A 23,812-nucleotide genomic window follows, 5' to 3' on the forward strand; every position below is an offset into this window, starting at 1 on the left:
CAAGCTAATGGGGACAGCTTCACAGAACCTCTTCCAACTAGCTGTCCCACCAGAGGAATGAATCCAGGAGCCTTTTATATGGTGCAGGTGAGCCTCATCACCAGCTGATTGACTTGACAGTCCTCTGCTGGTCCAATGGTGTAGCTGTTCTCCAGTGGTGTAACTGCTCTCCAGCAGCCTTCAGACAGCCAATCAAGAAGGTGTGGTCCCACAGCTGATCCTGCATAACCAAAAGGGAGCCTCAAGAGGCCAGGGGCCGTAACAGTGCACGATCCAGCTTCGGAGCCCTTTTCAGCGTGTCTTCCCCGAAGACCTCCAGAAGTAGTTGGGAGAAAAATGTTGTCGGATGTGATTCCTCTATGCCCTCTGGAAGTCCCACCAATCTAGCGTTGTTGTGGCGGCTCCTACTTTCCAAGTCAATTAGCTTAGCTTTCAGCCTGTTGTTCTCTCCGGTCATCGTAGCTAGCTCAGTTTGAATTGCCTGTATCTCGTCACTAACGGCAGTGGCTGCAGTTTCCAGTGATGAAATACGCTGGTGGTGGGTAGAAATAAGAGACTCAAAGCTCTCCAGCTTTGTTTTTAGCTTAGTGAATGCCGCATTAAACTCCGCTGAGAGGGAGGTCCTTTTTCTGCTCTTCTTTTTTTGTTCTGCTGGTCATTGTCTGACTGAATGGTCACAGTTCCAATAAACAACTGAAGAAACGGTTAAATTAACGAACAAGAAGGGGAAATTAATAAAGTAGAAGTGTTCGAGGTGGGAGCTTCAGAAAAAGCGTTTACTTAATCCTGCCGTCCAATCGGAAGTCTTGAGATTTATTTATATAGCACTTTTTTAGCAACAAGGCGATCCAAAGCGCTTTACAACAGAAACAAAAACAGAATCCAATACAAAATGAAACAAAAGAAAAATACAACAATCATGTATTCTAAATGAATCATGTATAATTAAATGAAACGTAGGATAATCTAAACAAAATCACGAAAACAGACATATCTAAGCATGAGCTGAGATGGTCAAATAATCTAAATCAGATAAACTAAACATATCTTAACATGAAATACAGGAGAACACGTCAATCATGTATATTCTAAAAGAATCATGTATAATCTAAATGGAATATAAACACAATGAAACACAAGAAAACAAAACACATATATCATGTCTAATCTAAATGAATCATTTATAGTCTAAATGGAATATAAGATAATCTAAAAACCAGACATGAGCAAAATAGTAGCTAAAATCTAAAAAAGGTCATGATAAAGTTAAAGCTAAACTAAACAACAATTAGGAATCTAACAATTTAACAATATCTAAAGTATGAGCTAAGATAAACTAAACTAAGTGTACAGAACTAAACTAAGTGTACAGGGAGGGTAAATAAGATAAAACATGAGAATGCTAAACTAACAATACCGATCTTTCTAAGTGGTACCAGGCCCGGTAGACGGTCGGCATAATATTTACTAACTAAGGGGGGGGGGGAGATAAATTAAATACATTTATCAATTTTATTTCAAGCACTTTTATAGAAAAAAAAATTCATGATTTACTTGTAATAATTATGTAACATGAATTTGTTTACATATTTTCTGTTTTTATGTATGTGTGTGTGTTTGTTTGTTTGTTTGTTTTGGGCTGAATCAGAATTGCCAAAACATTAAAAACAAATGAGAGTGGAAGTCCAGACGGGCAGGGTGATCATCCAGTCACCCTGCCCATCCACCCAACATATGAACATTTGGAGCTTTTTCAGCCCATTTTTTAACTGTTTGGGTAGCAGCTGTTAATAGGAAAGACTATTAGATTGTTAGCTGTTTAAGGAAAGCTGCAGAAAAACTAAAACACAGGAGGTCATCTAAGGATACCTACCACCATGAAAACTTGTAAAAAAAAACAAGGATTATCCTAACAGATAGACTGAATAGATTTTCTTTTTGAATGAACATGAACAATGAGTTGAACAGTTTATTCTTGGCTTGTATTGCTGCAGTGGTTTTTACAATCAGTGCTGGTCACTTTGTTCCTTCACTACTTCATACTTCTGCTGTTATGATCACTTCGTACCCAGACCCTCCAAGCTTCTTACCCACCTGCTCTTCAAACTCACCTTGGCAGTGTGAAGCTATGGAGTAGCATCAAAATTAAGTGACCTGGAGCCCTTAGTTCCCAACAGTGATGAAGCCAACTTCATTCAACATTTTTTTTCCTACTTTGTTCCCTCACAGACACACACAAACAACTTGCTGTGTGATAGTTGAAAGGTTGTTTTTTTATTTGTTCTGCATGTTGCAATTTATCCATCTTGGCTTGGTCTGCTTTGCTCTCATTACTGATGAAAGTGTGATGTATTTAAATGAGCTCAGTTTTAGTAGGTTTATGTGGATAAAAATGTATTGTGATGTAATGGCATGTGGTTGTGCTGTCAGTTTTATCTTTAAATATTAGAGACCCCCTGCCATCCTCTTACACCTGCACCATCGACTTTCAGCGCCTTATGCTTCTCACATTAACTCATTATGTCTTTTACTTGTGCCAGGCTAATTATTCTGGCACAACGGGTTTCAGCATAACAAATACTGTTTAAAGCAAAGAAAGTATCTTAACAAGCGCTAATTTCAGCTGCTGCTTTATGATTTAGGACTATAGCCTGTTTCATGATTTTGCTTAAAAAATATCACACAGTTGAATCAAAGTTTACTTTGCTCATCCCGAGTCCTGCAGTTAACAAATCTCCTCTAATAAGACAGAGGCTTTGAGTACAGTGACATGCTAATTCTGCTAGCTGTGGATCTTTGTTTTCCTTCCCTTTTACCAGTCAACATGGAGGGGGATGCATGTATTTTAAAGCTGAACTCACCTGCGACAATAGTTTCCACTTTATAATTTCTCAAATTAAACTACGATGGGTGAAAGACATTGGGACTTGAATTGTTTCCCTTTCATTATTTTTTTCCAGGAAGGAGGTAAACAGTATTTGTTGTGTTGAAAAAAGCACCCTGACTGGAAAAGCACTGTTAGGAAACAACTTGGTGTGTCACTACCAGGTGCCAAGAAAAACAAAAAAACAACCCAACCATTTTAGCTAGACTTTGAATATTCGAAAACCACTGCTGTTCCCTAATACATAGCCATTGTTTCATACACGTATATACCCCTGTGTATGCTCTCGTACATGTGGAGTGTTTGTGATGGGCACGCCTTACCACTGTGGATATAACTCACTAGGAAGGATTCTTGTTTCCTAGCTAATGTGTAGCTGTAATGTTTAATAAATGTTTGTTCCCTCAGGTCAGTGTGACAGAAATGGATTATGAGTTTGAAGAAATCACTTTAGAGCGGGTGAGTATTTCAGATTTCACAGATGAAAATACATACTCTTATACATACATGTACACTTATAATATACGTTTATGAAGCCAACAACTAAATTGGGAGCAGAGAGTGGTCAGCTACTCTTATACCAATCAGTGCAATCAGTGAAAAATGCCTTGATCAGACATTGATTTGACACTTGCAAGCAGATTGGCACTTCTCTAGTTTGCTTGAACACAACTCTCAGTGCAACTTTGCTAATAACAGAAGGATAAAGCATGAAGAATTCACAAAATGATGTTTTCTATAGCAGTTCTTCAGTGAAAAGTGATACACTTTGGTTTTTATTTTATTTTAAGACTGTTTCTATACTGATTAACTGCCAAACTGATACTTGTTTCTTGCTGACAGTTTTATTCCTTTAAATTAAATTATTATTGGTTAAGACATTTGATTCAAAACCAATTTAGAATGTACATGATAGTCAGTAAAATGTTCCTTCTCTTTGTAGTAACATCCACAACAAAAAAACTTGGAAACATTTGATTGAACTTTTTAGATAAAAAAGCAAACATTTGCATCAGTACATACATAAAGCTTAATCTTTTAACAACTATTGAATGTTTTAATTTAGCTGACATATCAGGTTGTTTGAAGATCTGTAACAGGAACTACAGCTTTCTCACTACATTACCAACACGCTGCAGTCATGTCACCATTTTAGCACATTACTGTATATGTAGAGATCAGTGTGTATTGTTATTGGTATTGGTACCTGTTTTTGCTACAGGGGAACTCAGGATTTGGTTTTAGTATAGCTGGAGGAACTGATAACCCACACATCTGTGATGACCCTGGTATTTTTATAACCAAAACCATCCCTGGAGGAGCTGCAGCAGAAGATGGACGCCTCAGGTTAGTCACTTTTCCATTGGATTTTATTTTTTCTTGTCTTTTTAAACCTTGTTTTGTACCCAAAGAAGTTTTGTACTTTCTTACAAGTTCATATTTAAGGGTAGAGAGTTAAAGAACTACAGTATTTAAATACACCATAAAGACCAAATTTGGTAATTCATTGTTTGTCTTGGGATCAAAAATCATTTGCCATTGGGACTAAATTTCAGCAATTTCAATTAGCCACGTGCATTGTTGATTAGCCACAAAGTGAGTCGGTTAAAAAGAACTATGAACTGGTCACTCTCTCTACCTTTAGGGAAACGGTTCAGCACTTACAGACGGTTATCTGTCCTCTTGACAGTACCCCACCAGGTCTTTTTAAAGAGTTTTTAACACCATTCACAGACAGCACAGTTGAAAGTGAAAAAGTGAAAATCAACAACGCTCGTGCTCTGTTTGCCACAGTTGACAGGTTGACAAACCCTTCTGATTTTACCACCTGAACTCCACTCTACCAGGGCCTGCAATGAGTTTGCCAACTTCATCACAGAGAAAATTACAAAAAGTAGAAGATTAATCTGCTCATCCACACCAAACCCAATCCCGATGCCACACAATGCCACGATGCCAAACATATCAAATGCAGAGAAAATGGCTATATTTCATTAACTCACTCATAAAAACTTAGAAGAAATTATAAATCAATTAAGCTCATACTCCTGCTGTCCTGATATCCTTCCTACAACCTTCTTTAAGAAAGTTCTTCCTGTCATTGCATCGGACATGATTCAAATCGTAAACTCATCTCTCTTATCAGGTGTTTTCCCCCAGGCTCTAAAAACAGCAGTTATCAAACCTATGTTAAAAAAGAACAATCTGGATAAATCACTATTGCAGAATTAAAGGCCAATCTCTAACCTTCCATTCATCAGCAAAATTACTGAAAAAGCTGTATTTCAACAGTTAAATAGCTTCTTAACAACGACCAACCGCTTTGATATCTTTCAGTTTGGCTTCCGTGCTCAATGATGTCCACATATATACAGACTGTGGAAGAACCACAGTGCTGGTTCTACTGGACCTCAGCACAGCATTTGACACTGCTGACCATGATATATTATTAGAGCGACTGGAGAGCTGGGTCGGACTCTCAGACACAGCACTCAGCTGGTTCAAATCCTACCTAAACAACAGGAACTACTTTGTATCAATAGGCAACTTCTCTTTAGAGCGAACAGAAGTCACATGCGGAGTACCCCGAGGTTCAATCCTGGGACCCCTTCTATTTAATATCTACATGCTTCCACTAGCCCAGATTATAACAAGTAATAACATTAGTTACCATAACTATGCAGATGATACACAGCTCTATATTACGATGTCACCAGGTGACTCTGAACCTATCCTAGCACTGAACAGATGCTTAGAACAAATCAATGTGTGGATGTGCCAAAACATTCTCCAGCTGAACAGAAACAAGACTGAAATTATTATCTTTGGACCTAAAGAGGAACGATCAAGAGTCAGCGCGCAGCTTCAGGTATTACAGCTAAAAACTAGTGATCAGGCCCGAAACCTGGGTGTAGTAATGGACTCAGATCTGAACCTTAAGGGACACATAAAAACAGTTACAAAGTCAGATTTCTACCACCTGAAGAACATCTCCAGAATTAAAAGACTAATGTCAAAACAAGGCTTAGAGAAAATTATGCATGCGTTCATCTTTAGTCGTCTCGATTACTGCAACAGTGTCTTCACAGGTCTGCCAAAAAAATTAATCAGACAGCTGCAGCTGATCCAAAATGCTGCTGCTCGTGTTCTCACCAAGTCTTGATCAATCATCACTAAACAACCTTCAGGCTGTACAAAATCAGTTTACTCTGAAAATATTCTGAACTTTAAGTAGCAGATTCATCTGGTGACCAAGCATTATTTTAAAAATTATTATAACTAAACATTTTTATCACTTTTCCAGGGTAAGTGATTGTATCCTGCGGGTGAATGATGCAGATGTGTCTAAAGTCCCCCACTATAAGGCTGTGGAGGCCTTGAAGGTCGCAGGTTCAGTTGTACGTTTGTATGTTCGTCGACGCAGACCAGTCCTGGAAACCATCTCTGAGATCAAACTTGTCAAAGAACCAAAAGGTGGGTTTCTTTATGCACATTGGTCTGTCAGCATATTCATGACAAAAAGTAATTGCCCCACTCATTTGTAAGGTTATCAGGGCTTACAGGCACTTTTACAAAACACTTCAAACCTGGACTTAGACGTCTTCTAGCTGCCTTGGTGTGATTTCTGAATGGACAAAAACAGAACAGGGGTTGAAGCCAGTCTGCTGTTGTTGTGCTTTGTGCCACCTAGCAAGGTAGTAACAGAGTTGTTTTTGCGGCTCAATGTTGTGATGCAGTAATGACATACGGCCTGTGCGACCACCGAGGCGCAGGGTTAAAAGGAGAAAAGTTATGTGTCTTTTTATACAGAGTATGTAAATCTCTGATTTCAACTGTAGACTTTATAGACTGTCTGATATAGAGGAGGAGTTGTGCAGTAAATGCACAGAAAGTGACATGTTAGGAGACAAAATGGGTGGTAGTTTTAGCCATTTTGATCAAATCATGAAAATAATGTTATTCACAATCACATGCAAAAGTGTGAGATGTCACGCTCAGAGTATGTGTTGTTATTGACTCTCAGCTACTACCACATCAAATTTTATTTCAATATATGTAGAACTAACTGATTTGTAGCCGGTTTGGTGTTGGCTAGTGTCAGTTAGCTGTGGAGCCATCTTGAATTATAGATGTACATCCAAAGATTACTTTCTGAAAGTTTCATTAAAATCCTTGGCTTATAAGATTTTTGCCAACAGACAGACAAAGTAAACTCCAAATAGTCAGCAGCAAAATTTTAAACAAGTATCTTGTGCAATCTGGTAACTTTCAGAGTATATGTTGGCTATCAGTCTCAGCTACTATTGCACTAAATTTCAGATTGATGTCTGCAAAAATGACTAAGTTATAGCCATTTTTATGTTTTCTAAGGTCTTTTGGCTGTGGCAGCCATCTCGAATCAGGTTTGTTTCAAACATTAATCAATTGTAGATGTCCATCCAACCATTACTTTATGTAAGTGTAAAAATTGTCCAGCAGTTCATGAGATGTTATGATAACAAACAAACACATTCACACTCACATATGCAAAAACATTATTATCTGTTTTGTCTTTTGGCAGTAGAAAGGTCTGCCCAACAGGTTCCAGTACTCAAGATCCAGAAACAAGTTAATGGTTTTGACTTTGGTGTTTTAACACCAGATGTCCTCCTCCTCAGCTCTTGCTTGAGTGAAAAGTTCTGTCTGCTCTGAGGATGTTGTGACCTGCTTGCTCTATAGCAGCAAAGAGTGTTTTTGTCTACCGAGGCCTCAGTCATTATCATCACACAATAGTTCAGGCTGTCAGTGACAGCTAATCCAGATTGTTTTTTGAGTGACTGGATGTTGGTGAGAGAAAGACTTGGTACAGCCATTTTATAGGAGTTAACCTTTAGCTTTTGGTTACAGATCTTTCATGTCTTTAATTCTGAATATAATGTAACCTTCATGGTTTTTAATCTTTTTAGTGATGTCGACAAAAGGAATATTCCTGGACCTGAGGTCATATTCTCAAAAATTGTGCTTTGCAATTGGCAGACATGGTTATTTGTATCTGTTTGTGGTCCTTGCAGCTGCATATGGTCCCTCACCTTTGGAAGGAATTGTTTCTGTAGCTAAGAACACAACCCCTAAGACTCTTAATGATTTCAGACATGTAGCTCTTATCTCTCTAGTCCTGAAATATTTAAGAAGCTAGTGAAAGAAGATATTTTTTAAACTCTGTTCAGGACAAGTGAGACCCACTCCAGTTTGCCTACAGGGGATGAATGATTCAATAACTGTTTTTAAACCTGGTTTATAAACACCTTGAAGAATGTTAAAGCCCTTGTCTGTTTACTTTTCATTGCTTTTTCTTCTGCTTTTGATTGCATCCAGCCCCATATTTTATCAGGAATATTTAAAAGCCTCTGGTTTGATTTGTTGGTTGCTGTTTGACTTTTTAATTATGAGATCATACCAGATGAGGGTGAGTGGTGTTTTGTCAGATGTCCTTGTCTCGTCTAGTTTTTCTCCTCAGGGTTGTGTCCTTTCCCCTCCTCTCCCCTGTAAAAGGCTCATTGGAGTACGCAGTTTTTTGGAAGCTTCATAGTTTTAATGTTGATGCAACTTTTATGAAAATGTTTGCTCCTGCATTATTGTTTTTTAATCTGTCGGCATCAGTATTTTTCTGTTAAACAGAAGAATTGCCTGCCAACTGTTGTGAAGATGTGTAGTAAAATTGCTGGAAATTCCTTTCAGGACCTCAGTAATTTGTATGAGGTCGGGTCTGAAAAAAAAACAGATCTGTTTTGTCTGCATCAAGTCATTCATTCAGAAAGATGTAATCTTCCATGATTTGTGCCTCTGTGACAAGCTCCCTGCTCCCAGGAAAGTGCCTCTGAAGGTGTGAAGTTCCTGTATTTAAAGTGTAAAGCACAGTTCTTTTTATCCATGAACTTTAACAGATTCACTACACTAAGCCAATACACTGGTACATATATGCACACAAATGTTTAAAAAAGAAATTGGGGAAAACAGTAGCACTGGGCTGCAAAGTCTGAACATGCCTCCATCTTGGTGGTAATGCCAGGAAAAACAAAACAGGAGTGGTCGCACCCTCTCACACTTTGACAATCAGCTTCATTTAAATTAAACTTTTTCTTGTCAAACATCATGACTGAATTTTATATTTCCATCCTGGGAGTTAGAGAATCCAGTTTAAAAGATGGTAATTTGACCTAATGAATTATTTAGCTGCATATACACTTAACATTACATTAATCATTATTGGTATTACTGCCACCCTCCTCCCACACACAGGACTTGGCTTCAGTATTGCGGGGGGAGTAGGAAATCAGCACATCTCTGGTGATAACAGCATATACGTCACCAAAATCATCGATGGAGGAGCCGCACACAAAGATGGACGGCTGCATGTTGGGGACAGGTTAATAATGGTGAGCTGTGTCATGTATAGTTTGTAATTTAACAACTACACACACTCATACACTCACAGCTGGTTGTTGCTGCTGATTAAACGCCTAATCTGGATTGGTCAGGATGTATTGATATCTGCAGGATTTGACTACACAATAAAAAACAATCTGAACAGAGACTTATGTCAGTCAAACACTATTTGAGCTACACATCCAGTGAGATCTTTAAGTTAAAGAGCATGTGTGTGTTTGGGGGGGGATTAGTGTGTGTATTCTTGTGAAAACAACAAAAAATGCCCCCCTACTAGCACAGAAACATAAGTACAGGCACTCTAAGGAGGGAATTCCTCTTACCTAATTAAATTACTTTTCTTCAGCTGTGTTCCCATCCCAACACCATCTGTTTAATCCCGACTTTAGGAGACAAGAAACAGGGTCGACCCGTTTACTGTAAGAGTAATCAGTAAACCCTTTGGCCGAATAAAGCACTGTGTGTTTGTCTACACAGGTGAATAACTGCAGTCTGGATGGAGTTTCTCATGAAGAGGCTGTGGAGATTTTGAAGACTACATCAGACATTGTTTACCTAAAGCTTTGGAAGCCCACCAATGTTTATGGGTCCGGTGCATATGAGCCTCATGAGAACACACACTGTGAGTTCTTCTGTCTTCTATTTAATTTGTTAGTCAGACTAATAGTTCACCAAAAAGTAGGTCAGTTTTAATGATATTGGTCAGCTGTGTTGCTCCATCTTACAGCACATTTTGTGTTGATGCCATCATTAATTAACAGACATTACATTTAAATAAATAAAACTTTCAGTTTAAAACTTTAATTTGTAGCGTACTCTACAACAACAGTACACAAAAAAAGTACTACTGAAGAAAAGTACTGTGACACACTGACAAACCTTTTGTCATCTCTTTCAGCTATAAATGTCTGTCAGATATAAATTACTCTGTTTTTAATGTTATATGAATCAAACCAATAAAATTAAACAGTTTATCTGTAGTGATAATTCACTACACTCTCACACTGTATACTTTTACTCCATATAGAGTCACTAGAGAAAAAGAATCCACCTTCTTTCACTTAATTTTAATCAAACCTTGAAAATAATCTATAATGTTTTAAAAAGAAAATATAGAAACTGGACTTCTTTTCTGTAGTAGAAGATGTTTTGCTTCCCATCCAGGAAGCATTATCAATTCAGAACTGGAGCCTGTGGAGTTCCAAGCTTTAAACAACATTATGTTCGATCTGTTAGTGCTCAAAGTATGTGTTGTGAATAACTCTCACCTACTACCAAACTTTAGCTCCATAATCTGTGAAGCTGGCTGAGATATAGATCACCTTTTGAGAGTTTCATTGAAATCTGTCCACTAGTTCACAAAATATTTTGCTTACACTAACACACACTGAAACATTATAGCCCATTAACACCCACCAATCTGTTGTTGTGGGGTGGATTTTTTCACTCACAGGTTTTCCATTTTGTTTCATTATTGTACAAGAAAAAAAAAGTGGTGAAATCTGTTGTGTTTTTGAACACTTGAGCTTAGATTTCAATAAATTTAGAACCTGGCATAAATCAAATTATATTTTTAAGTCCTAAAACGTACAAGGCTATAACTGAAAGAGGGTGTACTTTCTACAGCTGTCCCATTCTCAGGCCTGATCCCACTGTTTACAGCTGTAACCCAGTAGAAAATTACCAAACATTTTAACTTCATTTCATGAACGAATTGAACCAAGATTTAGACATGTATAAAAATACATTTTTTTGTTTTGTTTTTGGTTTCTCTACAGCTTTTCCTCCTGCCATGGAAAATCATACCTCTTCCCCCATCAACTGTGGGACTCTGGAGTTCAAGTCTGCTCTGACCCCTGTCCGTCCTGGGAGTCACTCATCCCTCCACAACCACTTAAAGGGGACAGAAGATTTAAACAGGTTCAATGGTCTTTAGTCTACTAAAGCTACACTTTGAAGCTTTATCCAGCCCACTTCTCTTGTCTCATGATTTACTGTGTTTGCTGTGAATTACTATCAGCTACTACCACACCAAATTTTAGCACAATCTCTGTAAAACTGATATAGGCATTTTCACGTTTGCTAACGTCAATTAGCGGCAACAACCATCTTGAATTGGGGTGAGTCTAATGTTTTATCAGCTGTAGGTTTATACCCATTGATTACTTTCTGAGCATTTCATTAAGATCTGTCCAGTTGTTCATTTGATATTTTGCTAACAAAACAGACTAAAAAACATGCAGACACAAGCAAAAACATTATTGCCCTTTCATCTTCAGTGGTGGGGGAGAAGTACAAAAAGGCCAAAAGAAAAATACTATATCTGAAAATACTTCACCGTATTTCTTTTATAAATCCAAAACTAGATTAACACAGCCATTTGTTGCCAACAATAACTTTGTACACAGATGAGTTCTGCATTGGTTATATTCACTCTATCTAATGAAACCAACAAGCAGATGGCGCTTCCAGAATCAACTATTGCATTAAAACCAGGTCTGATTCAGTTGTGGACATCACTGTCTGGACTTGGGAACACTTCCACAGAACACTGTGTGTAAACACAGTTTAATGAGCCATCTACAGATGCTGCTTAAAGCTCTATCAGGCAAAGAAGAAGTGAACACCATGTTATATGAACACCATTCAGAAACATCACCATCTTCTCAGGACCAAAATTAATTTCAAATAGCCTACGGCAAAGTGGAAAACTGTTCTGAGGTCAGTCGAATCAAAATTTTAAATTATTTTAGGAAACCAGATGCCACATCCTCCATACTACAGAGGAGAGGAACCATCTGGCCTGGTATCAATGCACAGTTAAAAGGTCTGCCTCTCTGATGGTATGGGGGTGCATTAGTGCCTCTGGCACGGACATCTTACACATCTGGAAAGACACCATCAATGCAGAAAAGTATGTTATGGCATGGTTGTCCTCGATGTCTGCTGTTTTGTTGTGGCCTGGGTCACTGCTGTGTATTTAAATGTTCTTGAGCAAGACATCCACCCCCGCGCCTGTCATTGTATGTGTGAGAAGTAGCTCACACATGGGCATCTTATGACCCACAGACCACATCCAGTCCACTAGCTATCCCTATCTGGCAAGCAGGAAACAAATAAAATAATTCAGAAGTCAAATAAAATTATTTTGCATTCAAATCTGAATCTCTGCTTTACTTTGAAACTGGTTTTTGCAGTGCTTTTATTTTGAAGGGGAGTGGGCATTTATCTGCAGTGTCGGAGCCTCTCCACTGGGAAATGGTTGTGAAAGATTTGAGTTCCCATCATGCCAGCCCTCAGTAAAAACACAAAGACTGGTACACAATGAAGAGTTTGTAACAAGATATGGACTTCTAAGGGTTCATTAACTTAACTCAGTGGAAAAGCAGCTTAGTTTGTGGAGACGGAATGTTGTTTTTAAGGATTTGTAAATTAAATCAGGACCGCAGAGAAATACAGAGCAGGCACACATCAGAAACTTTGCTGTCAAATCTGTAAAAAGCAACAAGGCCTGTTTACACATCCAGGAATGAAGCCGTGAAGACTAGTTCTGTGATATCTCAAAACAAACAAACAAAAAGTAAACTGTTCTCTGATGGGGAGTTTATTAAAAAAAACATTTGGTGAATTCTGCCGCAATAATGTGCCCTGAGAGAAATGCATAAGGGAAAGAGGAACTTTCCACACATCAGCCAGCAGCAAATCCAGATACAGATGCTTTCTTAGTGACAATTCCTTGCAGCTGTGGTTTATCTACCTCATTTATTCAACATGACTTCAGCTTACATGTTCAAGTCCAAGAAATAGATTTCTTTCAAAAGAGATTTGGTGAATAAGAAGCACAGTAAAGCACTTTGAACAACCTGGTTGAGTTTAATAAAACGATACTAAAAGATGAACAGTTTTATTTTTCTACTGCATTGATGCAGCAACTGAACAATTTTTTTTACAGAATTGTTTCTGGTAAAGGCCACGATCAACAGGCCAAGATTTCTCTTAATACAATTTACGCATAAATCCTCAGTTATATGTTCTTCCTTGTTTGATGGAAATTTGTTCAATTTTCTAATTTGGTCTTGCAAGTCCTGTTTTGTTGTTGATTTTTTTTCCATTAATATAACAGCAAAAAGGAAAACCTTTCAACAATGCCATTAAATCATTCCAAGCATTTGCCATTTTGATCTTGAACATAACCATTAGGTTCATGTAGCTACATATGTCAACACAACACGTCATGCAGAAATACGACGATTTCTACATTGTTGCATAATGGAGAGGTTTTTGTAATGTCGAATTTATAGAATTGCAAAGGTAGCTGAACATAGAATAAAAGTAGAGGATTGAAATCAAAGTACAAAGTTAAAAGTATGTCATGGTGGAGTTAAGGTCAGGGCAGGGTTGAAGATCAGGGTAATCTGATATTTTGGTCTGTTGATGATTTTTAGTTGTCCAACTGTTGGTTCTATATTTTTTAAAGTTACATGGATTATGAACATAAATGTAGCTCTATGTCTTCAGCCTCTCTATATTGTATAAAATATATTTTCTTAAAAAAGACATCCATAAAAAAACATTACCTAACTCCAAAAAGTTAAACTAACTCTCTTCCTCAGAAAGGGAGTAAAGGAACGTGGCTCTCATTGTGCTGCAGTTTCTGCATCGTCTGACAGGTGGTGTTGTTCTGCTGGTAGTTAGCATAACGTCATCTACTGGAAATGGGTTGTAATTTTTAAAAATATCAGCTGTCAGTCAACAATACAAGTGTAAATAAAAGAAAAATTGTAAATAGTTTGATAGAGCACATCCCCTGCATGCTGGTGCATGTGGCACAGATGGACAGGATAAAGGATGTGTGTTTGACCAGGTTTCTTTTTCATCCAAACAGAATTTGGGCCAAATGATCCTATTTAGAGCAGCTTCCCTCTGTGGAGCAGCAGCAGTGTCTGAGTTCAGCTGCCTGAGAAAAGCTTCACAGAGTTTTTCAGTGTTTTTGCTGCTTTGTCTCCACTTGCAGAGCTCACAATGCTGAGAGCCTCCAACACCCCAGAGTTTATGTTTTTTTTTGACTATCTATACAGGGAACCCAGGGAAGTCGTGCTCCACAAGGGCTCCACGGGCCTGGGCTTCAACATCGTTGGTGGTGAGGATGGCGAGGGTATCTTTGTCTCCTTCATCCTGGCAGGTGGACCTGCAGACCTGAGCGGTGAATTACAGCGAGGGGACCAGATCTTATCAGTAAGAGACACACAAGTGATTTACTCACAGTCACACTGGAACATGGGTGAGAAGTGCTTTTGTTGTCAAGTTACCATTTTTGTCGCTTGCCGCCGAAAGGCAGAGGCAGATAATAATGATTTTGCCCATATGTTCACGTCTGCCTGTTGCAAAAATATTTCATGACCCGCAGGACAGATGTTCAGAAAGCAATCATTGGATGTACTTCTACAACTGATTAACTGCTGAAGTCAGTTCAATTCAAGATGGCTGCTAATTGACATTAGTCAACACAAAAATGGCTAGTACTCAGTCTATCGTGCAGTTATTGAGTTAAAGTTTGGTGTGGTTGTATCTGAGAATCATTCACAACATAAACTCCAAGGGATGCTCGTTACGTGGAATAGTTGCTTAAAACTTTAGTGTGAACTGTTAGAGTCAACACTGTCGGCCATGCATTCACAATGCGTATAAAACCCTTTAAGTAATGAGGTACAAAAATTCTTCTTAACTTTAGTCATAATGACTGTTGCCCTTCGACCTTGATTGTGGTAAATGTAACAGTCTGGTTCTAAACCTTGAAGAAGGAACAGTCTTGGCTTCCCATTACAAATTTGTTTCCACTTATTTTTATTTGAACTTTATTTGTAGGCTCCTAGACTCTGTCCTGTTTTTCTGATTATTGAAGACCTGCTCACCCTCATTTTTTCTACTTGTTTTGAAATTGTCTGTGTAACCAGAACCTTGTTATTCAGACCTTACAGAAGGTCAGCGCACTCTGTTCTGTTTGCTTGTCCCACTTTGTGCAAATATAATAAATCTTTTAAAGAAAGGTTCTTGTCTGGTTATTTGGGTAATAAGAGCTCTATAACAGTAATAATTTTTATCTGACCTTCAAACAGGTTAACGGTATTGACTTACGAGGAGCCGCGCATGAACAAGCAGCAGCAGCGCTGAAAGGAGCAGGGCAGGTGGTCACCATCGTAGCCCAGTACAGACCCGAAGGTGAGGATGTACAAACTAAAACTGGAGAAGCTCCGGAACCCATAGGAGTAAAATTTGAATAATTAAAAAATATAGTTAACAGGAGCAACACTAATATCTGAGGTGGGTGTAAAGCCAGCTGAGGTGGGTATGATGTGGGCAGAGGTGGGCAACAAAAAAATGTGAATACAAGACAATTTTGCTAGTCTTGCTCACGACAATAAGCTGGAATTTTCAAAAACTGGCTGCACAAAATGCGTCCCTGCAGCTCACTGGTTACTTCGTTGGAAACACTCAGAATTCAGTGAAACTGGAACTGAAAAATTGCCTATTTTCTTGCAATTTTAAGTCATTTACTAGTCTCCAACTAGTCTTTAATAGTAGCAGCACAGTGAGATACTACTACCATTATTTTGTTTTCTCCAATTCCTGTTATCAGTGCGTAAATATGCTACAGACTCTCAGTGCAGGTATATCAAAGCAGATGCTGCTTGCAGAGAAAGCACAACCTAACCTGCTTGTGTTTTTAGGCAAATATTAATTATTTGAAGAACTTAATGCACAATTTGAATAAAACTGCATTTTAAAATTTCTTTTGTCTTAGGAATGGGTTAGGATTACACCAGCTGTTTTGTATTCGTACCACTTACTTTTATAGCTTTTTGTTGTCTTTGTCCCAACTTTTCAGATGTGTTGCTGCCATAAAATTCAAAGCTATCTTATTTAAAAAGCAAAACAAAACAAACAACAAAAATTGGTACAATTTCTCAGATTAGATTCTTAGATTTGACATGTTTACTATGTTCCATTGTAAATAAAATATGGGTTTACAAGATTTGCAAATCATTGTATTCTGTTTTTAATTTTTTGTTTTACATTTTACACAACGTGTCAACTTTTGCAGAATTGGGATTGTAAATATTAATAATTTTAAGAACTCATTCGTCTTAAAACCCTTTTATTATAGCTTCTTTTACTCCCATCAAATGAAGGAAAAAATTTAGTATCATTAAAACACACATTTGAATAAGCATTATTGCTTTTTAAATCTGTTCCTCTGTCTCCCTTCAGATGTTAAAATATTTTCTACCTAAAGACTGTGAAATGTTTAATGAGGTATTAAAAACACAACGCACCTTTTGTTGGCGAGCGATAATAATAATCAGGTTTTTAGACATCTGTCTACAGAAAGTTAAACTCAAGTTCAGAACATTGAACATGTCTTTATTTATAAGGGAAACTTAGACTTTATGTCTAATACATCTGCAGAATGAAACCATAAAAAGTGCATCTATTGAAGGTTTGACTCCAGTCCACTTCCTTTACTCCATATTCTTTCATGTTACCCAACAGCAGTGTGGAATCTAGTTTTAGGCAGACCTTCAGTTTTCCTCCAGGTCCTGGCATCTGAATGCAGACTTGGTTTCCAGATGTGAGCCGGTCTAATCGTGTCTTACAGAGTACGGGCGTTTTGAGGCCAGGATCAATGACCTCCGAGAACAGATGATGAGCCACAGCATGAGCTCTGGGTCAGGATCTCTGCGGACAAACCAGAAGAGATCTCTTTATGTCAGGTTGGTCTGTTAAACTCTTATATTCACCAAAAGCTCCCTCAGCCATCCATTTGTTTTTCATACAGGTTTCTGACAAGAGAAGAAATTCTAAAGACTTCAAAGTGTGTGTAAGGTGATTAAGCTAATCAGTCTAATGTTCTGTCTGCACACACACACACACCCTGAAACCAGGTTTGAGTCTAAATCTGGAGAATGCTTCTAATTCTAGCAAACCCCTACGGACTCTGGTTCTCTCTGACCTGATAAAGCTTCTAGTTTCTCTCCACTGAAAGTAAAGGCCTGGCATTCCCTGAATGAATGCATATCACCCGCAGCCTTTAATGCCAAAGTTTTAGACTAGGTTCTTCTTTTGTTGAGAAATTATGGCGTTATAGCCAGTTTGGTAAAACCTTGAGAATAACATTATGCGGAACCTCATGCAATATTGCGAGATCTCACATTGTCTGTTAGTGCGTGGAGTATGTGTTGTGTACTACCACATCAAATTTTAACTCAATATCTGTAAAATTGACTGAGTTATAGCACTTTTTATGTAGGCTAATGTCAGTTAGCTGTAGCGGTCATCCTGAATCGGGTTGACTTCAAACATCAATCAGTTGTAGATCTATATCCAATAATTGCTAATCTAGCTTATGAGATATTTTGCTAACAGTCAAACAGGATTGACTCCAACAGTTAATGTCAAAGTTTTAAGCAAAGAAGTCTTGCATTGTGTTAAGCTCTAAGTATGAAATGGGGACAATGTTCAGCTACTACCACACCAAACTTAAAATCTGTAAAATGGTTTGAGTTATAGTTATTTTTGAGTTTGCTAAGATCACTCTGCTATGGTGGCCATCTTGATTTGATTTGATTCCAAAAAGCAACACTTGCAAGTGTTAGTCCAGTCATTTCTTTGTGAAAGTTTTGGTAAAGTACATTAAGTGTTTCAGGAGATATTTTACAGTACAGTTAAACAAACAGAGGCACCACACACACACACACACACACACACACACACACACACACACACACACTCACTCACACACCTACACACACACAGACAAAAGACCCATTTATTCTCAATGCTAATTTTGCAAAAGTATATGGACAAAATTTTCTGTCCGTCCTTTGTCTTACATTGGTATAACCAGGGAGAAGAATTCTCTGTTCACATGCTGCTATTTTTTTAATGGCTAAACATTAAATACTTTCTGAGAATGTGCATTATCATTATCTCCTCCACCACTATTGCTATATTTGCTATTGTCTGAAACTGAGCTCTGAACTCTGCCCTCTAGTGGAAGTATTCCCTAACAACCATGCCAACTTAAAGCATGCATGGGGAGTATGCGGGCAGTGATATTTGACAACTTTAAACAGATGCACTGTTTACCTAAGTGAGCATAAAGGAGCATAAATACACAGCAGCAGGTGATAATGAAAAAACACAAAGGGATAGCAATTATTTATTTCAGTTTTAAAACAGTTATTCTTGTTGTTGTCACATATTTAGGGCTCTCTTTGACTTCAAGAAATCCAAGGACAGCGGGCTGCCCAGCCAGGGGCTCAGCTTCAAGTTTGGGGATATTCTGCATGTCATCAACGCCTCAGATGATGAGTGGTGGCAGGCCCGCCGTGTGACCCCCCATGGAGACAGTGAGGAGATGGGTGTCATCCCCAGCAAACGAAGGTAACGACTAGACACAGTTTTGTCTCACACTGATGACATGAACACTTTTCATTCAGTTTTCCAGGTGGCTTTATGAAGAACCAAAAACTCAGCTAACACACCTGAGCCTGTGTTAACTGTGATATCAGCTGGGGAAAACTAAACAAGAGACATCTTCTTCCTGATTGGTGTTGTGCTTTTAAAAAAAGAATTATCTTGGCAGTCTCAGCATTTATTAGAATTAACTGTGAAACAGGGGCCTCGTGCACAGAGGGTGTGCACACACTAAACTTTTGATGTATCAATCATAAAATGACCATGGAAATGTGCATAGCCCTATGCCAACTTCATAGCTGGCATACACACGTTTCTACATGTTTCAGCCTGTTAGCAACAGCACTGATAGCTGCTCACACTGTCACTCCTTTTGCACTCAGCTCTAATGACAGCATGTCAAACACAATGTTTTTATGCACCTCTACCTCATTTAGGAGCATCTCAAACTCACACTCCCTAAAGTTTCTCCTCTTCCCACATGTAGACACTATTTTTGATCATTTAGAGACAAGAATCACACGAGCATACGTTTTTTGTATCTATTTGGATATTTAAGTGGAGGTGTCTCGTGTGCCCTCAATTCCAGTGATCTGGATGAACAAATAAAATGCACTTGAATATGCACAGTTTCATACATATGGATATTTTTGTTGCAAACGCCATTTGCTTGATTTAAGCATACGCCATGTTTCAGTAGAAAATTCATGAAAGTCTTTGTACATGAGGCCCCAGAACTCTTTTAATGCTTTCACTTGCATTGTGATTTATTGTTGTTTTTTTTTGGTAATACAGTGTGATTAGATGACTCCGTTAAAGTGTAAGGACTTTAGCACCACCAATTATTTCTAAACAGAGACAGAAAATGCATAAATACTGTGGCTTTAAAGTTTGCTTGCGGTTCTTTGCAGAGTGGAAAGGAAAGAGCGCGCTCGTCTGAAGACAGTAAAATTTAATGCCAAACCAGGCTCATCTGATTCAAAAGGGGTAAGTACATTTATAAAAACTGAGAAGATAAAATGTTTCTTTTCATACTCATTTGGTCATACATAATGCATCACAGATTTCCTGTGTATAAACAGCTCATTCTTACATTTTTGAAAGTTGTATTATTGTCAAAATGGGCTGATGACAATTCTTAATGTACATGTAGTTTGGTAAATTTGATTTCTATTAAAAACTCATGTATTATTTCTGGATGCAGATATACAGACAAAACAGAGGGAGCATGTTTTTATTTATTGATTTATCTATTTGTTTTAGACATCATTGAATTAAAACTTGTTAAATGCATAAAGTCTATAAACCGTATTTGTAAACAACACAATAAATTTTGGGGTTAAATCAGGGAATTTCAGCCATTAACAGTTGGGAGGAATATGACTTTAATTATTTCATAGTTTAATCAACTCAAATGACTTTATTTCTGTCACTGCATGTGGCTTTGGTCCTTTTTAACATAGTTTGTTTGTTTTGTTTGTTTACTTTTGCCCGTTCCCAATGTTTTATGTTCCATCATAATATTTCATTTTTTACTTTGCTTTTACTTTAAATGGCTCTGAATTTATGGAATAATAGATGTGCCACAAAAATGTATAAAAGAATAAAATAAAACAGGAAATAAAAAAGAAAAAAAAACAGAACTGTTCTAAATTATTTCTATGTAAAGAAAAATACATGAATTATATGAAAAACATGTTTGTTTTGATGCAGTTTAATTTCTTGTTTATTATTTAATTTTGTATTTTGTAAATCATCTTCACGCACATTTCTCTCCACTCTTTGAATATAGCAGGAACAGAACATGCAGCTATTTTTGTTTCTGTGGTGAAAAGTACAAGTTTTAGTTTATACATACTGAAATACTAGTGTTGTAGTGGCACAGAAATTTGTACCATGACTGTACATTAAACTACACAGGTTATCACAGAAGCTGAATGAGAAAGGTTTTAGTCCCTTTCCTGTTATTGTTTCATTTATTTTTCTTTTTATTTCTATTTTTATTTTACTGTTCTTTTATAGATTTGATATTTTTTGGGGCACTCCTATGATTCCATATGTTGAAAGTGTGGCACATCAAGAAGTACTATTACCCATAATGTAATTATTCCAAATGGATAAATTGTATATACTTGGTTAAATTACGCAACAAAGTTCTCAAATTTATTTTTAAGATTTCAGAAAAACTTCAACTCGTCACACAATAAAATGAGGCTCTTGATTTGAAATTATAATAATAAATTGACACAATGCACACTGGGCCTTTTCAAAAGTATTTTCTCAAAATTTTTACTGTTTTGACTTCTGATATAAAAAGATACAGTACCTACAGAATGGCACAGATTGTCTGATAGACTTATGTAATATAATAATGACACAAACTTGTACAGCTATCACCAGATTTTTTTTATAGTTATTTTTCTGATAAGTGTTTTCTCACATCTATTCAAGCTAGAAATGAGATTTTCTCAGTTTTGATTTTATTCTAATTTTAAATATCTGTTTAAAGTTAAAAATCCCACTAGTTATAAAGGAAATATTATATGCATCATGTTAAGTGATTCTCTGCAGTTACCTTTTTCATCGTTTGGTTAGAAAGTTGGCTTCTTGGTGGTTCAATTTGATGAAAGGAAAAGATAGAGATGGCTTGGAGAGAGGAAAGAATCATTGCAGAGGAATAAACAACGGAGAGCCTCACTCTGGACTGGATTACTGACCCTGTAAGCAGGGTCCATACACACAGTGTGTGAATGATGTTTCTGGACCAAATAGTTAACCTTATGGGAATGTAGGTTTTAAGAGACGAGGTGTAAGGTCTCCTAATTCACAAGCAGATAATTACAGCATTTTTCTGTTCAATTATTAAACTTTGATAAATAATAAAACTTCCAGTAACATTTAGTTATGTATTAAACCCTTTTTTTGATAACTTAGAGAGCTCAACAGGACAAAAACAGACCAAACATAAATCCGGTTCTAGTGACACTTCTAAAGCTGCCTCATCGGACAGGGAATCAGAGGCAACAGTAGGAAGGATGGTGTGAATTTTCTCTCTTATAGCAATTATTTTATTTATAAAGGATCTCCTGAAGTCATCAATACTTAGTTATAGGGATACATGGTTTAACAGAGATAGGACTCTAACTACAGTACTGAACAGAAACCTGGGACTGTTCTTATTCTCTTTTATTAAAGATGAATAATAAATGTATCTAGCTTTATGAATGGCTTTCTTGTATGTTAGCAGGCTATCTCTCCAGGATAAATGCAATTCTTCCAAGTTAAAAGAACATAATTTTCTTTCCAATTTTTTTAAACCCTGTCTTAAAACCTGCAGATCTGACTGATTACTTTCTTTTTCAAAGGAACAATTTTGTCAATGATGTACACAGGAGAGTAGTAACATTTTCAACAAGTTCATTTGTCAGGAAGTAAATTTTAGGTTGCTGATTTCTGTTGGCTTGCCCCTTGAGACAGAAAAAAATATATATATTTTTTTGAATTTTTTAAAAGTTAGTTACAGAACAGACATATTAATTTAAAATGTTCTAAACTCCCAAAAAAGATGTGCAAGAACATATCTTTCACATGGTATTTTCCACATGCTGAGTTCATGTGTTTTTTTTTCTCTAAAGGTTTGGTGAATCACTGTAAACTCGTAGTTCATTAAAAATGATCAGACAAATTGTGCAGTTCATCTGTAAATCAGATCCAAGTGTTTTGTGTGTAGCTGTTTTCTATAACCTTATAATGTGTTAAAATATATTTTGGTTTTATGCTATGCAGATGTGGGTAGCATTTGTTTATTTTCAATAGAAATAAATTAGATATAATTCTTTATGTCTGTGTGATACAGGGTCAGTGCATACTACAGTCAGTTTCAGGACAATGAACATCCGTTCACAACAAAACAATAACCTTCAAATTACCTGCAGCATGTTGTCATCTTACAATCTGCGTTGTGTTAAAACTGACAGATTCAGTTGTGTTTCTTCAAAAGATGAATCTTTATAAACTTCTTGATATGACACTTTTTGCAAGCATTTGCTTTGTGTGCATGAAGTTGATGTGCCTGTTTGCCCCAAACTTTCTCTTCCTTCGCAGTCATTCACTGACAAGCATAAAAAGAATTTCATCTTTACTCGAAAGTCCCCATTCTTCAGGAACAGAGATGGTGAGCAGGATGGCAGTGATCTGCAGCGTAAGTAAGCTCACAGACATACATGGACCTTCATGCAGGCTCAGTGTGGCCCCTGGGATGGGCCCCTGGGATGGGCCCCTGGGATGGGCTGGTAGCAGAATTTAAGGTGCATTTTAATACTTGACGGTTTAGTTAATAATGCAGATTTTTTTTTTTTTTTGTTGCTGATCAGTCAGCAGGTCAGGAGCCAGATCACTGTAGCTCATTTTAGTGGGGTTTTCTTCCTCATGGTGACGTTTTCTGACCCAGTTTCTCCTCAGGCCCAATAGTTCCAGCTGTTAATCTGTGTTGTGTGTGGCTCCCCCTGCTGGGTGTTCAGTGTTTGTGCAGGGACTAATTTGTGGGATCCCCCTGCTCTCACTCTCTTCTACGTTTGACTCATGTTGCGCCTGTCCCCTTCTTGTTTTTTCTTTAACTCCACCTCTCTTTGGATGGCCAATAGGACCTCCTGGGAACAGGTGATGAAGGGTATGAGACAAGAACATCCAGTAAGTTGTCTGAGTTGACCATCTCAATACAACCTCGTTGGTTGTGTGAGCAGTTTGTCCTTCCTGCATCACTGCATGCTGCCATTGGTGTACAGTGTCTGTCAGAAGTGGCTTTTTTGCATTCAAGATTCAACATCCTCTTCTTTTTTCTGATTAAAGTTTCTGTGTTTTGTAATAAAAGCTGCAATAAGTGAAAGATCCATCCATCCATCCATCCATTGTCTTCCGCTTATCCGGGGTCGGGTCGCGGGGGCAGCAGCCTAAGCAGGGAGACCCAGACTTCCCTCTCCCCAGCCACTTGGGCCAGCTCCTCCGGGGGAATCCCAAGGCGTTCCC

The 23,812-nt window shown here is 37.6% G+C and overlaps 1 protein-coding gene across 13 annotated transcripts in view; it reads left to right on the forward strand.

Moving 5' to 3' along the window:
* Window positions 1-23,812, forward strand: part of dlg2 (discs, large homolog 2 (Drosophila)) — a 104,758-nt gene that overhangs the window by 41,229 nt on the left and 39,717 nt on the right. For 11 of the 13 annotated variants that reach the window (XM_017435120.3, XM_017435124.3, XM_017435126.3 and 8 more), the window contains 12 exons: window positions 3,293-3,343; window positions 4,107-4,231; window positions 6,189-6,358; window positions 9,164-9,300; window positions 9,788-9,932; window positions 11,089-11,230; window positions 14,389-14,545; window positions 15,427-15,529; window positions 16,968-17,082; window positions 18,578-18,754; window positions 19,699-19,774; window positions 22,892-22,988. In XM_017435120.3, the coding sequence (XP_017290609.1) occupies window positions 3,293-3,343; window positions 4,107-4,231; window positions 6,189-6,358; window positions 9,164-9,300; window positions 9,788-9,932; window positions 11,089-11,230; window positions 14,389-14,545; window positions 15,427-15,529; window positions 16,968-17,082; window positions 18,578-18,754; window positions 19,699-19,774; window positions 22,892-22,988 (1,495 nt within the window). Of the gene's footprint in view, window positions 1-3,292; window positions 3,344-4,106; window positions 4,232-6,188; window positions 6,359-9,163; window positions 9,301-9,787; window positions 9,933-11,088; window positions 11,231-14,388; window positions 14,546-15,426; window positions 15,530-16,967; window positions 17,083-18,577; window positions 18,755-19,698; window positions 19,775-22,891; window positions 22,989-23,430; window positions 23,477-23,812 lie in introns of all 13 variants that reach the window. The other 2 variants (XM_017435125.3, XM_017435127.3) reach the window with 1 other exon arrangement.

Source organism: Kryptolebias marmoratus, linkage group LG13 (genome assembly GCF_001649575.2).
Source record: "Kryptolebias marmoratus isolate JLee-2015 linkage group LG13, ASM164957v2, whole genome shotgun sequence".
NCBI lineage: Eukaryota > Metazoa > Chordata > Actinopteri > Cyprinodontiformes > Rivulidae > Kryptolebias > Kryptolebias marmoratus.